The sequence below is a fragment of the Canis lupus genome, chromosome 12, assembly GCF_003254725.2.
Source record: "Canis lupus dingo isolate Sandy chromosome 12, ASM325472v2, whole genome shotgun sequence".
NCBI lineage: Eukaryota > Metazoa > Chordata > Mammalia > Carnivora > Canidae > Canis > Canis lupus.
Window position 1 is genome coordinate 12,775,013 of NC_064254.1, and position 15,280 is coordinate 12,790,292.

Genomic DNA, 15,280 nt, shown 5'->3' on the forward strand with positions numbered 1-15,280 from the left:
CCCGAGGTCCTGATGCTGCTCATTGCTTTATTCATCCTTTGCTTCTTATCTCAGCGGCTTCCCTGCTCCCTTTGAAAGGTCAGTGGTGCAGTCTCACTAGAATTGCCTGTAGGAGCACCAGCTGACTCTCTGCTCCAAGACCTCACTCCACTTAACTAGACCAGGGGTCTGTAGGTCTGTCTTCTCTGTAAAGGGCAAGAGAGGGGGCATCTGGGTGGCTCAATGGTTGAGCGTCTGCCTTTGGTTCAGGTCTGATCTGGAATTGCATTGCGCTGCCTGCAGGGAGCCTGCCTCTCCCACTGCCTCTCTCTCTGTCTCTCATGAACAAACAAAATCTTTTTTTAAAAAGGCAAGAGGGATCCCTGGGTGGTGCAGCGGTTTGGCGCCTGCCTTTGGCCCAGGGCGCGATCCTGGAGACCCGGGATCGAATCCCACGTCGGGCTCCCGGTGCATGGAGCCTGCTTCTCCCTCTGCCTGTGTCTCTGCCTCTCTCTCTATCTGTGTGTGACTATCATAAATAAATAAAAATTTATAAAAAATAAATTAAAATAAAATAAAAAGGCAAGAGAGTATGTATTCTAGACTGTGCAAGCTACATGGTCTCTGCCACACTAACAAGTCTGCCATTACAGCCTAAAAGCAGCCAAAGACAACATATAAACAAATAAGAGTAGTTATATTTCAGTACAGCTTTATTTAAAAAAATTTTTTTTAAAGATTTTATTTATTTATTCATGAGAGACAGAGAGAGAGAGAGAGGCAGAGACACAGGCAGAGGGAGAAGCAGGCTCCATGCAGGGAGCCCAACGTGGGACTCAATCCTGGGTCTCCAGGATCAGGCCTTGGGGGCGCTAAGCCGCTGAGCCTCCCGGACTGCCCTCAGTAAAGCTTTATGAGCATAAATTCAAAAAGTTTTTTTTTAAGATTTTATTTATTTATTCATAGAGACAGAGAGAGAGAGAGAGAGAGAGAGAGGCAGAGACACAGGCAGAGGGAGAAGCAGGCTCCATGCAGGGAGCCCGACGTGGGACTCGATCCCGGGTCTCCAGGATCACGCCCCAGGCTGCATGTGGCGCTAAACTGCTGCGCCACTTGGGCTGCCCTCAAAAAGTTTTTTTTGAAGATTTTACTTACTCATTTGACAAAGAGAGAGCACACAAAAGCACATAAGCAGGGGGAGTGGCAGGAGGAGAGACTGGGGGGGTGGGGGTAACAGGCTCCCCACTGAGCAGAGAGCCCAACATGGGGCTAGATCCCAGGACCCCTGGGGTCGCGACCAGAGTGGAAGGCTGATGACCAACCAACTGAGCCACCCAGGTGTCCTCACAAATTCAAATTTCGTGTACTTTTCACATGCTAAAATATTATCTTTCTTTTGACTTGTTCAACAATTTAAAAAACGTATAAAACACTCTTCCCCATGAGCCTTATAAAAACAAGCGACAGACCCACCAGCTGCAGGCCAGTTTGTCAGTTCTTGCTTCATCTGGCTACCCTCCAACAACAGAAGGTTGGGCTGGGTCTTTGAGACCTGGTCAGGAACAGAGTATCTTGGGAACAGTAAGCATTGCATGTGCCGCAGGGAATAGGATTCTGGAGCTCTAGGAGGTTTTTTTTTTTTTTTTTTTTTTTTAATTTTTTAAAATTTATTTATGATAGGTACACAGTGAGAGAGAGAGAGAGGCAGAGACGCAGGCAGAGGGAGAAGCAGGCTCCATGCACCAGGAGCCCGACGTGGGATTCGATCCCAGGTTTCCAGGATAGCGCCCTGGGCCAAAGGCAGGCACTAAACTGCTGCGCCACCCAGGGATCCCTTTCTAGGAGGTTTTAAGCTGGTTTTAATAGCCTTCAGTGGCTTCCCTCACTATAAGTTCAGGTCAAGATGTCTTAGCACAGCATTCATGGCCCTCTGTGAACTCTCCCTGCAGGGACACTTTCAATGCCTCTGCCTCTCTTGGGGCTCCCAGGCTATGGTCCTTCTGTCAGGGCTGTGCCATTCCATGCTTCTCCCTCTTCTGGGACATATACCTGTGCCAGGGACTGGCCAGCCTTGGCCCTAAGCCTGTCCCCTGCCTCAGGCTGAGCTGGGAGTCTGATATTTCTCCTGTTGCTATGGTTCACACTTGGCCTGCTGCAGCCCTCTAGGGGCTGAAACCTCCATCTTGTTTCTGCAATTCTGCATCCCAGGAACTCACTGTGGGGGGCTTAAGTGAGTGTCAGCGAGTGGGAGAGCCTTCCAGAAAAGGCAGAATTTCTGTGCTAGTGCGTGATTTGAGATCTTCCCATTAGAAGACCCCGGGAGTCTCTGGTCTTAATACTGATCCACAGGAGTGATTTCTGCTGCTTTGGACTTGGGTCCTGGGAAGGAAGACAGCATTGCTACTCCATTCCTGGAGCAAGGAGCGAGGGTTGGTGCAACAGAGGCTCTGAGCTGACTGATCTCACTGAAGCCTTGCTTTCCCAGTGAGAACGGGAGACTCACTTTTACCTCTTCACAGTATCGTGAAATAGTTTGAATGCTCTTTGTGACCTAGGGAGGTTTTTAATTTTCTAGGCCCCTTCTGCCCAGAAAGAGAGAGGGTATGTTGAGGGATGACACACTTCGTTTGAGATCTTGATCAGGAACAGAGAATCCTGGAGGATTCCTGGCAACAGCACCCACAGCTCTTCCCAAACACATTAACTTCCCCAAGTCACAGATTTCTCACACACCATTAAGGAGAATAGGGGGCAGCCCGGGTGGCTCAGTGGTTTTAGCGCCGCCTTTGGCCCAGGGCATGATCCTGGGGACCCTGGATCGAGTCCCACGTCTGGCTCCCTGCATGGAGCTGCTTCTCCCTCTGCCTGTCTCTGCCTCTCTGTGTCTTCATGAGTAAATAAAAATCTTTAAAACAGGTGTGTGTGTGGGGTGGAATAGAAGAGTAAGGAGAAATATAGGAGTGGTGGCTGTGGCTGGGTGATGAGGTCTGGTGCTTGGGGAAAAGATAAGGAATTGGAAGGTCTGTTCTTCGGAATTTAACATATGAATAAGGAAATACAAAGGAAGGAAGAAGGCTGAGGAAGGACGGCGGGCGGTGGTGCCGGAGGCAGCCCCTCCCCAGGATTCCAGGAACGACCCTGTGGGCCAGGGAGAAGTGGATGGACCCCTACAAGGTCACAGAGCAGCAAGAGGCCATTCTCTTCCGGAGGGGCCGTGGGTCCGACGGCATTCCTAGGGGAGGCCTTAGGTAGACAAGGACGGCTTCCCCTCTGGAAGGCGCGCGAAAGGGGCTGAGCCACGGCGTCCCACAGCTCTCCGGGCCGACTAACGGCTCGGGAGCGCCCGCGCCGCAGCTGGAGGGGAACGACTTCTGGCGGCCTGCAAGGGGGCCCGCTCCTCCTCCCGTCTGCCGGCCGCAGGAGCGAAGAGGGCCCAAACTGAAACCAGATGGGGAAACAGCTCCGTGTGCTCACGCAGGGAAGACGCAGGTCTCCGGGTCCCACTCACTTGGGCGGATGCACAAGTAGGGGAGGGTCCTCCTCCCCGCCCCCCGCGATGGCGAATGCGTCCCCGGGTCTCTGCGCCCCGAAGGCGGCGCCAGCACCACCGCCCCAACAGCCCCAGGCCGTGGGATCGATGGCGGGGGTGGGGGGGTCAATCTTTCCCTTTATGCTCCATCCCACTCCCGAGGGAGCGCTGGGCTCGCCGAACCGGCAGGTGGGAGATGAGGGTCCCCCCCCGCGGGCTCCCAGGTTAATAGGGGAACAGCCCGCCTCCTCCCCGGGGACCGCGGCGGCTGCGGACACCCGGCCCAGGCCGCAGAGGGCGGGGCGGCGCCTGCACGGAGGGGGCGGGGCGGGGGCGGGGCCGCCAAGGCGGGTCTGGAAACTGCTGGAAGTAATCGCAGTACCACCATTGCCGCTCCTTCCGCCGGACGCGGGCAAAGAGTCCCCCTGCCGGTGCCGGCCAGGGCCCTTCCCCCAGCCGGAGCCACACCCCGCCGCACAGCCGCGGCTTTCGCCCACTGCCCCTGGGAGGGCCGGGGCGCAAGGCCTCCCTGAGGTTAGACCCCGGATTCCGCACCGTCCCTAAGGAAAACTGCTTCCCCTTCTCGGGTTGTGGGGGTCTGGAGGGCAGATTGTAGCAAGAGTCGAACCCGGGAGCCGAGGTCGGAGCGGTTGGCCGCTTCTATCCCCGCCCTCCACCTTTATAGGTGTTCCTCCAGGCCAGGACTCGAGTGGGGAGGCGCCTGCCTCATGGTTTATAGGAAGGCCAGTGGCACCCGCACCCCTAGATCCCCCACTTATTTCATATGAAATAAGACGTTCCCAGTCTTTAGTTCTCGGAGGGAGCTCATGCCTTGCAAAAGCAGAGATGTACTTGCGTACTCTGAAGGCGGAGACCGAGACCGGCGGCCCCCCCCCCGCCGCCCGCCCCATTTTGGGCCATGACGTCAAGGTGGGCGGGCAGCGGCAGGTGCGGGGCTGAGCTGCACCCTCCTTTAAGGCGGAGGGATCCGGGGGCCGGCAGCTGGTCTGTGCTCCGCCGTATATAGAGCGGCCGGGGGCGCACAGCCGCTCTCTTGAGTCACCCCCGCGCAGCCTTGGTTCGGCGTCGTAGCCGGACGCAGCCCCTGCCCGCCGTGGTCTGTAGTGCTTGCAGCTCTTCCCCTTTAAGGTAAAGTCGTAGCTATTTCCAGGTTTTCCTGCCTGGAGTGCTCTCTTGAGTTGCTCTCGTTCCTCGTTTCCTTTCTAAAGCCTGGGTTTCGTGGAGTGGGAGCGGCCTGTGGGATGGGACGACTCCTAACTGCTTTCGGGGGTGGCCGGGAGGGGGACCGCGAGCTAGACTTGCTTTCTCACCCGTGCCTGGTGGCGGGCGTCCCCGCGGGCGGCGCCTGGCGCTGGGGGAGGTGGGCCGCGGCGCGGGCTGGGGGTGGTGGGCAGCTGCACGTGGTGTCCGCGCCGGCCGGGACGCTGCCATGTTTGCCCCTCCACTTCCGGACGCGGCTACGGGGCGCCGGAGGGTCCCCGCGCGTTGTAGGTGTGCGCGCTGGACGTGACTCAGCACGGCCCGGGGCTGGCCTGCCCGTGCCGCCTGTGCCATCTGTCCCCTGGGACGCGTTTTGCAAGGGTTTTCGTTTCGGCGAGCAACGTTTGACGGCGGTCTCTGGCCCATAGTGCTTCCTCTCCTTCCAGATCTTTCCTGCAGTGTCGGTGTGGGGGAGGGAAGTGGAGGGGGCAAGCTCGGGAAGATTCATGGGCCCTTTCCTCCCCCGCCTCTCCGAAGAGCTGAGATTGTTCTGGAAGCTTCTGGAACCCGGCGCCCCGCCCTGGTGCCCGGATGCTGGGGCGAAGGGAGGCTGCGCGGTGGCGCCCCCTCCTCGCGTGGCCCTGGCCGACGCACGTCCGGCAGTGACGAGGGTCTGCCCAGCGGACGACGGCCACCATCTTGGTTATGTTTGGTTTGGTCCCACGCTGTAGTCACGTGTGCTGGGGTCGCGATGGAGCTTCTGCCTTAGCGGTTCTTTGTCTCAGCCGCTTGGGCGGGTATCCACCGGCCCCGGGGGTAGTCGGCCCCTGCGCTCCAGGGTGCTTGATGTGGGAGACCCCCAGCGGGAGAGCCAATTGCGAATTCCTTTTAACCCGAAATCGGTCGCCTCGGGCTACCGTTTGTCCTACCAAAAGAAATAGAGCCGTATTCAGTGCTTTTCTCTTGAAAATTATCTGGAGTCCTTTTCGTGTTCCTGGATCCGATCTGCATTTTCAACGAGGTACTCGGTGATGCGGAGTCTGTTGGGTCCCATGGACCACTTAGAGTACTTAGGCTCCAAGGTGTTTTTCCAAAACGCTTTTGACGTCGTGTGTTGTGTTAAAGAAGCTTTTAAAAATTCTTCCTGAATTGGATTTCCACTAAGGGTATAGGCTGAAATCATTGAGGGAAAAGTTTTCTAGTTTTTCAGGAATATGTCTACTATCCAGCCCAAAGCAATTTCAACTAAAAGCTGAGTCTTCGTTGTGAGTAGGGTGAAACGGAGTGTTACCTATGGGGCCACGGTGTTCTTTTGTAATTCTTGACTGTTCTTATTTTAGATGCCTGAGGAAGTGCACCATGGAGAGGAGGAGGTGGAGACTTTTGCCTTCCAGGCAGAAATTGCCCAGCTCATGTCCCTCATCATCAATACCTTCTATTCTAACAAGGAAATTTTTCTTCGAGAGTTGATCAGTAATGCTTCTGATGTGAGTGCTTTGGGCACTTTTGTTTATGGTTTTTGTTTTTAGCATTCAGGAAAACGGAAAAGGGTTTGGGATTTTACGGGGCTGCTCTTGGAGGGGGCCTAAACCTGCTCTAAAATTTTTTTGGTTTACTCTATAGGAATGAGGGAATATGGTAACTCTTACCTGCTGTGGTTCTTAAATCTCAAGTTGGGGAAATCAGAACTGGTGCTACTTGGAAGTTCAAAGGTTTTCTTCTGGATGAAGAGGTGAGCTTTAGGAAGTGGAAATGTAAAGTTGAAATTTGTATTTTTAGGCCTTGGACAAGATTCGCTATGAAAGCCTGACAGACCCTTCCAAGTTGGACAGTGGTAAAGAGCTGAAAATTGACATCATCCCGAACCCCCAGGAACGCACCCTGACTCTGGTGGACACAGGCATTGGTATGACCAAAGCTGATCTCATAAATAACTTGGGAACCATTGCCAAGTCTGGCACTAAAGCATTCATGGAGGCCCTTCAGGTATGTACTGTTTCACCTAGACAGGCACCATTCATTTTTGTGGATGTTCTTTGGTGTGTTTTTTGTTTATTTTAACTTGCGTTTGACTTTAAAACTTTCTGGTAGGCTGGTGCAGACATCTCCATGATTGGACAGTTTGGTGTTGGCTTTTATTCTGCTTATCTGGTGGCAGAGAAAGTGGTTGTTATCACAAAGCACAATGATGATGAGCAGTATGCGTGGGAGTCTTCTGCTGGGGGCTCTTTCACTGTACGTGCAGACCATGGTAAGTTGAGGTTCTTGTTTGGGTTAGAATTCTGGGGACGTCTATAATCTAGATCTTACTAAGTATGTTGTCTGTAGTTGGTTTTTTGTTATAATTCTGCTTTTAGTTTTGTGTCCTTATGTTGTCTTGACTGATGTTTCCTAGGTGAGCCCATTGGCCGGGGTACCAAAGTGATCCTCCATCTTAAAGAAGACCAAACCGAATATTTAGAGGAGAGACGTGTCAAAGAAGTGGTGAAGAAGCACTCCCAGTTCATAGGTTATCCCATCACTCTTTATGTGAGTATGTACTGGTAATCATCACGTGTATGATGTCTGCCGTTCTGGAGGATTGCATGGTCCCCAATTTTGGGTGTTCTGTATTCTGGAACTTTTTTTTTTTTTTTTTTTTTTGGTACTTCAGTTGGAGAAGGAACGAGAGAAGGAAATTAGTGATGATGAGGCAGAGGAGGAGAAAGGGGAGAAAGAGGAAGAAGATAAAGATGATGAGGAAAAACCCAAGATTGAAGATGTGGGTTCAGATGAGGAGGATGATAGTGGGAAGGACAAGAAAAAAAAGACCAAGAAGATTAAGGAAAAATACATTGATCAAGAAGAACTGAACAAGACCAAGCCCATTTGGACCAGAAACCCTGATGACATCACCCAGGAGGAATATGGAGAGTTTTACAAGAGCCTTACTAATGACTGGGAAGATCACCTGGCAGTCAAGGTGAGCCATGCGTGCTGACCCAATAGGAAGAGCAGGCAGAGGGTGTTGCCGTGGTAGACTGGTGGAATTTGTTCAACTGGTTGGTAGGCGGGAACTGAATGCCATGGAGTCCTGTCCATTCACTTACTGGGGACGCTTCGGTAAAGAGAGACATCCTTTCCAATGACCTCACTTAATTTCTATGGCAGGTTCTTGATGGAATTGTTTTCTCATTGATCTAAGGGTTATATGTAGCTGTGCCATTGTAGGTTAATTCAGGGTAAAAGGTTAGTTTTTTGAAGATACTGTATTTGAGTAGCAACTGAAAGAGGAGAAAGAGAGCAAGAGCAGCGGGGGAGGGGGAGGACTGAGCAGGGAGCACCTGGCGGGGCTAGATCCCAGGATCACCAGGATCACGACCTGAGCCAAAGTGAGATGCTTAACTGACAGGCATCCAGGCACCCCACTTTAACAGCTGTCTTAGGGCATTTTTTCTATCCTTGGTGATTAGGGAAGATCTTTGTTGTGAACAACTTAATAATCTAATACTACTGGGAGTAAACACTTCTTAAAATATGTTACTGGTTTATTTTGAATTTTTTGCAGCACTTCTCTGTAGAAGGTCAGCTGGAATTCAGGGCATTGCTGTTCATCCCTCGTCGGGCTCCTTTTGACCTCTTTGAGAACAAGAAGAAAAAGAACAATATCAAACTGTATGTCCGCCGTGTGTTTATCATGGACAGCTGTGATGAATTGATACCAGAGTATCTCAGTGAGTATTCTCTTGGCCTCATGTAGTTAGTTGGGTAAGTCCTGTGAAGTTTCCTCAGCATTCTCAAAGACTTGAGGTCTTTTCATTTTCTAAAAAGGAAGGAAAAAAGTCTTCATTGTAGCTAACATGGCTAGTAAAGGTTCAGTGAGAAAATGGGTCCTATTAAATTTACATAATCTTGCATAGTTCATTTTTAACTGTTTTCTTCCTGGTCGATTACAGACTTCATCCGTGGTGTGGTTGACTCCGAGGACCTGCCCCTGAACATCTCCCGAGAAATGCTCCAGCAGAGCAAAATCTTGAAGGTCATTCGCAAAAATATTGTGAAGAAGTGCCTTGAGCTCTTCTCTGAATTGGCAGAAGACAAGGAGAACTATAAGAAATTCTATGAGGCATTCTCTAAAAACCTAAAGGTACAGAAGCAACAGATTATTATTGAATATTCATGGTGGAGGATTTTTTTTAATTCACGTAGAAGGTAATGTTATTTAGAAGTAAAATTGTTTTTTTCTTACCCTGGAAGCTTGGAATCCATGAAGATTCCACTAACCGGCGCCGCCTTTCTGAGCTGCTGCGTTACCACACTTCCCAATCTGGAGATGAGATGACTTCTCTTTCAGAGTATGTGTCCCGTATGAAGGAGACTCAGAAATCCATCTATTACATCACTGGTGCGTTGGAGCTTGGGTCTGATCAAAGGCTCTCAGGGTGAAAGGGAGGGAGGACATTTGGGACTCTCTGGGAACTGGCAGGAGGCGACATTCTGACCCGAGTCACACTCCATAACCCTACAGGTGAGAGCAAAGAGCAGGTTGCCAACTCCGCTTTTGTGGAGCGAGTGCGGAAACGGGGCTTTGAGGTAGTGTATATGACAGAGCCTATCGACGAGTACTGCGTGCAACAGCTCAAGGAGTTTGATGGGAAGAGTCTGGTCTCAGTTACCAAGGAGGGCCTGGAGTTGCCTGAGGATGAAGAGGAGAAGAAGAAAATGGAGGAGAGCAAGGCCAAGTTTGAGAATCTCTGCAAACTCATGAAGGAAATCTTGGATAAGAAGGTTGAAAAGGTGAGCAACTCTGGGAGTAGGGCATGTGTCTTGTAAACAAGTGCTCTCAGAATCTTGTGGCATTACACAATTAGATTTATTTTTAAAGATTGTATTTATTTATTCATGAGAGACACACAGGCAGAGAGAGAAGCCGTCTCCATGCAGGGATCTCGTTGTGGGACTCAACCCCAGGACTCTCCAGGATCATGCCCTGGGCTGAAGGCAGGCACTAAACTGCTGAGCCACCCAGGGATCCCAGATTTTTTAAGATTTCAATCATTTATGAGAGAGGCAGAGACCTGGAGAGGCAGGTTCTCTGCAGGGACTCTGATGCAGGACCAGGACCACGCCTTGAGCTGAAGGCTGATGCTCAGATCCTGAGCCACCTAGGCATCTCTAGTTTTTGAGTAGAACTTATAACATATAGGGATCCCTGGGTGGCACAGCGGTTTGGCGCCTGCCTTTGGCCCAGCGCGCGATCCTGGAGATCCGGGATCGAATCCCACGTCAGGCTCCCGGTACATGGAGCCTGCTTCTCCCTCTGCCTGTGTCTCTGCCCCCCCCCCCCCCCCGTGACTATCATAAATAAATAAAAAAAATGTAAAAAAAAGAATTAAAAAAAATAGAACTTAACATATAGTCATTTTGGCCTGGAAATGATAATCTGATGCACCATCAATGGGAGTTTCTGTGATTGTCTACAGGTGACCATCTCTAACAGGCTGGTATCTTCACCCTGCTGCATCGTGACTAGCACTTATGGCTGGACTGCCAACATGGAGCGGATCATGAAAGCCCAGGCACTCCGGGACAACTCTACAATGGGCTATATGATGGCCAAAAAGCATCTGGAGATCAACCCTGACCACCCCATTGTGGAGACGCTGCGGCAGAAGGCAGAGGCAGATAAGAACGACAAGGCTGTCAAGGACCTGGTGGTGCTACTGTTTGAAACAGCTCTACTCTCCTCCGGCTTCTCACTGGAGGATCCCCAGACTCACTCCAACCGCATTTACCGCATGATAAAGCTAGGCCTGGGTGGGTGCCAGTTACCAGAGTGTGCCAAGGAACTGGGGAGTTGGTCTCATGGGGGACAAAGATGATTTACTGGTATTTGGATCAAAGTTCACAGGCCTTTTTTACTTTCTAGGCATCGATGAAGATGAAGTGGCAGCGGAGGAACCCAGTGCTGCTGTTCCTGATGAGATCCCTCCACTTGAGGGTGATGAGGATGCCTCTCGCATGGAAGAAGTCGATTAATTTCTCCTTGCAGATCTTGTGCCCTCTGTATAGTGTCCCCATGGCTCCCCAGCAGCCCTGAGTGGCCCCGGTTCACCTGGTTCCCTCTGCTGATGTCTAGTGGATTTTTTTTTTTCTCTTCCTGTCTTTGTTAGAGGCAGGACAGAAGGGCCTTAAGCCCTAGCCCTCATGACATTTGACAAGGGGTTTGGATGTGTATTGTGGTGTTTGTTTATTTTGTTCTGAGATTAAAGTATGCAAAATAAAGAAGATACGGTTTTATACAGTTATGCTCTCCCTTGTAAAGTGGATCTCCTGCTGCTTTTTGAGTTTCCTTAGCTTTTCTATCCCAAGCTTTACCTGGTCATTCTTCAGGTACATTGAAAACTAAGGTCACCTATAGCCACTTAGCACTTTTCAAGTCACCCAACATTGCTTCTAAAGGGTAGTCTCAGACCAGCATGTGTAACACCATACCCTTTATATCCGTCCCCTTCCTAAAGCATACACTTCAGTCAACCAAAACACCGGACTTTAAAGCCCATTGCAGCAGTTTAATTTAATAAAATAAAATTATAAGAGCAAAAAGTTACATTTCCAAGGTACCAAAACCTGCAACTGGCTCTTTGAGCAGAACCTAGGGATCCAGGAGCAGAGGGTGGTATCACTGGGCAGGGTTCTCCCATCCCCCTCCTCCAGCACAGCACCCGCTTTCACGGACTCCTGGGAAAGCAGCACTTGGAGCCTACAACACTTGTGCTTTTCTCACCAGAGTAAGAACTGTAGGTCTCTGGGAGTCTGCAAGGGTGGGCTGTTCAGGGTAGGGGACAAGCACTGGTGAGGTGTTGGAGCCCATAGGGCAAGACTTCAGGGAATTTGAGGGGGTGGAGGCTTTGGAAGGTCCCTCTGTCTTCTCAGCATCCCTCCACACTGAGGAGGACGGTCCTCTACCCTTGGGCTCAGAAGAATCCCTACTAGAGAACGGGGGACTTAAGGCAAAGGAGAAGGCTGCCTCTTGGACTCAACCCCAACCTGCAGAGCTGATTGTGATACTGAGAAAAAAACTGCCCTTGAGCGGACCGCCTCAGAAGTTTACAGTAAGAGAGGAAAATCGTAAGGTGAGGGTCCTCTTCCGTGTCACCCCTCAGGCCCTTCAAACTTTTTGCACAGGGGACTCCACAGGCACAGCCTTCTTTCCCCGTTGCTTTAGACGGCCCCGGGCATAGACTCTGAGCAGGAGGGCTGCAAAGACCACAGCCACCCCCAGGCCCCCCACCACAGTGACAGTGTGGCCATAGAGAAGGCAGGAGAGGAGGATGGCAAAGGCCTGGCGGAGGGTCATGATGATGGTGAAGACGGCAGCCCCAAACTGCCCTATGGTGTAGAAGATGAAGAGCTGGCCACACGCAGAGCAGATAGAGAGCAGCAGGGCATGTGCAGCAAATTCACTGTGTCGCCCCATGAAGCGGGTCCCCTCCAGGAGGGCCCCCTGCTCTAGCAGCGAGCCCACGGTGAAGAGGCAGGAGAATAAGTTGACCCCGAACATCATCTGCACCGAAGACATCTTATAGGCAAACAGGGCATCCTGCCAGTTTGAGGTGAAGCTGTCAAAGGCAATATAGCCTGCCAGGAGGATGAGGCCTGACAGCGTGGTGGCTGGGGAGCTGCGGGGCTCTGGTCCACTGGACAGCAGAAACATGCTGACCCCAATGGAGATGAGGCCAGCCGTCAGGTATTCCCAGTGTTCGTAGCTGCGCCGCGACACCAGCTTTCCCATGAGCATGACTGGGATCACCTTAGAGGCCTTGGCCAGCACCTGGGTGGGGAAGCTGACGAACTTGAGGGCTTCGTACTGACACCAGCTGCTAAGCACGTTTGACAGGCTGGCAAAGGAGTACCGGTACATGGGCGCCCCGTGGCGGGGCTGCTTGCAGAGGACGCAGTAGAGGCCAGCTACGATCAGCGCCAGCACTCGGTTCATTAGCACCAGGAACTGTGAGTCTGTGAAGCGCTCACCTGGCGATGTAGCAGTAGCCCCATAGCTGCGGGTCATCACTCTTTCCTGCAGCACTCCCCAGGTCAGATAAGACACCTAGGTAGGGGAGGATGAGGACAGGAGAGAAAATGAGCAAGAGAAGAAAAACGTGGACAAAAAAAGATCGTGACAACCTCCCTCTTCCTCAAATGTCTAAACGATTTAAAGGATGGCATATATATTTGCTCCCTCTAGTAACTAGGAGTTTCTTCTCCCCTCCCAAACCTGCATTCACCTGGTTTGACACATTCAAGCATGTGTCAAACACTTAAAACGACAAATGCTTTAGGACTGTCCAGATCCTGTTCACCCCACCTGAGGGTATGTTAAAGCTGGCACCATCCCAGGTATCTTCCTATCTATTCTCAATCAATTCAGGGAGTAGAAAAATGGGACACCTGTTAGCATGTGCAGAACTAGTAGTGCCCACCCCAAAGTGCCAAGAGCTCAGCATCTTAGCTCCTGCTCATATGTCGTGTGGGGAGGGGGGAAGGCTGGACGGCTTCCTTAAACTTTGATTAGAGGGTTAACAGTATATGAGACACATCATTGCAGGGGAAAGTGTAGTAACAGCACAGAAGACGTAACAGAAAAGAGGGTAAGAAAGAGGCAAAAACAAGACAGCAATTCCTCCACCCACTTCTCAGAAGATGATGGTACCGCGTGCCCCTGGGAGGAGGGGGGCCACACTAGCTAGCAAACTGTTGGGGCTGGTGGGGTGAAAACTGGTTCCACACAGTCCCTTGGTCCACCAGGACCCAACCCAGGGAGAGAAGCGAAGCCCACCTGCCTACCTACCTGGAGCCCCGCAGCACAGAAGAGCAGCTTCAGGGCTTGCCAAGTGGGAGTGGTCTCCGCAGGCTCAGACCGCGAAGTCAGAGGGACCTCGTCAGAGGCCTTGGGCTCATTGCCAAACACACAAGTTTTCACCAGGGGGAAGCAGAGACCCCTGCCTAAAAAAAGCACACAAGGTCAAGATCTTCTCTCCTCCCCAGCACCTCCCCGTCAGGCCTTCAGGCCTCGCTCCCTCCCTCCCTCTCCAAGCTACCTCCCTCTTTGGAGCGCTGGCCAGCACTCAAAAAACGGACCTGGCGCACTGACCCCACCCTTTCTGGACATACCTGTCTCCAGGTAGTTCTTCCGCCTGAAGTACTGCACCATCAGGTAGCCGGGGACCATAAAGCTGGCATAGCCAGCAGCGTTCACCAAAAAGCGGAAGAACCACAGCTGCGTCCATGACTCTGGAAGGGCTTCGGGGGTCTCGCCCCCTGCCCCCAGGGAGGGGAGCGCAGCCAGCACCACCACTGCCCACCACCTGCGGGGACAGCGGACGTCAGGGTCAGGGTCAGTGTCGGGTCCGGGTCCGGGTCCGGGTCCGGGTCCAGCTCCTCAGGCGCTCGGCCCTCCGGAGGGGAGTGCTGGAGAAGGGCCCAGAGTCTCCCCGCCCCCCTCAGCTGCAGCCCGGCCGGACAAAGAGCCTCTCTCTCTCCTGGGGGGCGGGGGAGGCCGGCGCGGGCCGCGGGGCTCCCTCCCTCCTCCCGGGGCCGCCCCGCCCCTGTGACCACACAGGTTCCCTCTGTTCCCTCCAGCGCTCGCCGGCCGCCCGGGCCACAGGCGGCGCCCCCTCCTCGCGCCCCGCCCTCCAGGGTCCGGGAGGCCCCGGCGCCCGAGTCCTCCGCCCCGACGCCCCCGGACCCCGGCGGCAGCACGCGCCCGCCCCGCGCCCCGCGCCCGCCCCGCGCCCCGCTCCGGCCGCCGGGCAGCCCGACCCCGGCCCCTCCGGCGCGGCCCCTCCGGCCGGCAGCGGCAGTCACGTGGCCCGGGGCCCGGTCACGTGGGCCCGCCGCTCCCCTAGCCCCCCACCTGGCGTCCATGGTCCGGGCCGCGTGGGGCGGAGGGGGCCGGGGAATGCGGTCCCCGGGCCGCGCGCTCCCTCCGCTCCCGACGCCGCCTCCAGCAGCGGCCAGTGAGCGAGCGGCTGGCGGAAGTGCCGCGCTCTTCCCGCCTCCCTCCCCGCGGCCGCCCCTCCGCCCCCCGCCGCGACCACGCAGCGCCCCGGGCCGCCGGCGGCCCACAGCGCCCCCGTGCGGCCCGGAGGGAGGCGCGGCGCGGGAGCCGACAGCCGGGCTGCCCCGGGCGGGGGGCGGGGGGAGGCGGGGCGCCCGTCCCCTTCGCCCTCAGCCCTCGCCGCCGACCCGGGAGGTGCCCCCTGTCATCTCAGGACGGGGACAGATTCTGCGTCCCACTCCCTCGCGCTACCTTTGCCGGTCTCTGCCAGGAAGATCCCTCCTTCCGTTCTTGGCTGGGCTGCAAGGCTGCCCCCCAACAAGCCCGGACCTTGGAGGCGCTGCACGACCTGGCTCTTCCACGCCGCCCACTCACGCAGCCTCTGCGGGGTCGCACTGGCCCGCCCTGAGGTCCTCCCATTCAGCAGGGGCCTTCGCCCTGAACGCCCTCCCCCTCCCCGCGTCCCTGTCCCCGTCCCCGTCCCCGTCCCGCTCTCCTCCGGTCCAGGCGCA

General features: G+C 54.1%; 2 protein-coding genes across 8 annotated transcripts; one reads left to right on the forward strand and one right to left on the reverse strand.

Annotated features, from left to right (window-relative positions):
• The first annotated feature begins 3,339 nt into the window (after positions 1 to 3,339).
• On the forward strand, positions 3,340 to 11,016 carry HSP90AB1 (heat shock protein 90 alpha family class B member 1). Of its 6 annotated transcripts, none has more exons than XM_035697515.2 (12): positions 3,340 to 3,468; positions 6,070 to 6,216; positions 6,509 to 6,715; positions 6,821 to 6,980; positions 7,125 to 7,258; positions 7,383 to 7,691; positions 8,277 to 8,442; positions 8,665 to 8,855; positions 8,966 to 9,113; positions 9,237 to 9,505; positions 10,192 to 10,525; positions 10,638 to 11,016. In XM_035697515.2, the coding sequence occupies exons 2-12, from the start codon at positions 6,070 to 6,072 to the stop codon at positions 10,745 to 10,747; spliced, it is 2,175 nt and encodes a 724-aa protein (XP_035553408.1). In that variant the 5' UTR covers positions 3,340 to 3,468; the 3' UTR covers positions 10,748 to 11,016. The 6 variants fall into 6 exon arrangements, with proteins under 6 accessions (XP_035553408.1, XP_035553409.1, XP_035553410.1 ...); XM_035697516.2 differs by having other exon boundaries at positions 3,342 to 3,503; XM_035697517.2 differs by lacking the exon at positions 3,340 to 3,468 and adding an exon at positions 3,891 to 4,042.
• Positions 11,017 to 11,259: 243 nt separating this feature from the next.
• Positions 11,260 to 14,780, reverse strand: SLC35B2 (solute carrier family 35 member B2). Of its 2 annotated transcripts, none has more exons than XM_025418904.3 (4): positions 14,625 to 14,780; positions 13,883 to 14,076; positions 13,560 to 13,714; positions 11,260 to 12,818 (listed from the first exon to the last, which is right to left on the reverse strand). In XM_025418904.3, the coding sequence occupies exons 1-4, from the start codon at positions 14,633 to 14,635 to the stop codon at positions 11,880 to 11,882; spliced, it is 1,299 nt and encodes a 432-aa protein (XP_025274689.1). In that variant the 5' UTR covers positions 14,636 to 14,780; the 3' UTR covers positions 11,260 to 11,879. The 2 variants fall into 2 exon arrangements, with proteins under 2 accessions (XP_025274689.1, XP_025274690.1); XM_025418905.3 differs by lacking the exon at positions 14,625 to 14,780 and adding an exon at positions 14,531 to 14,564.
• Positions 14,781 to 15,280: the final 500 nt, after the last annotated feature.

What these genes read in the sequence shown, in the direction of transcription:
- HSP90AB1 (XM_035697515.2), top strand. Translation starts at nt 6,070, where the DNA reads ATGCCTGAGGAAGTGCACCATGGAGAGGAGGAGGTGGAGACTTTTGCC. An exon ending in TGATCAGTAATGCTTCTGAT is followed by an intron (nt 6,217 to 6,508) that starts GTGAGTGCTTTG and finishes TTGTATTTTTAG; the next exon opens with GCCTTGGACAAGATTCGCTA. An exon ending in ATTGATACCAGAGTATCTCA is followed by an intron (nt 8,443 to 8,664) that starts GTGAGTATTCTC and finishes GGTCGATTACAG; the next exon opens with ACTTCATCCGTGGTGTGGTT.
- SLC35B2 (XM_025418904.3), bottom strand. An exon ending in GAAGAACTACCTGGAGACAG is followed by an intron (nt 13,715 to 13,882) that starts GTATGTCCAGAA and finishes TGCTTTTTTTAG; the next exon opens with GCAGGGGTCTCTGCTTCCCC. An exon ending in TCTGTGCTGCGGGGCTCCAG is followed by an intron (nt 12,819 to 13,559) that starts GTAGGTAGGCAG and finishes TCCCCTACCTAG; the next exon opens with GTGTCTTATCTGACCTGGGG.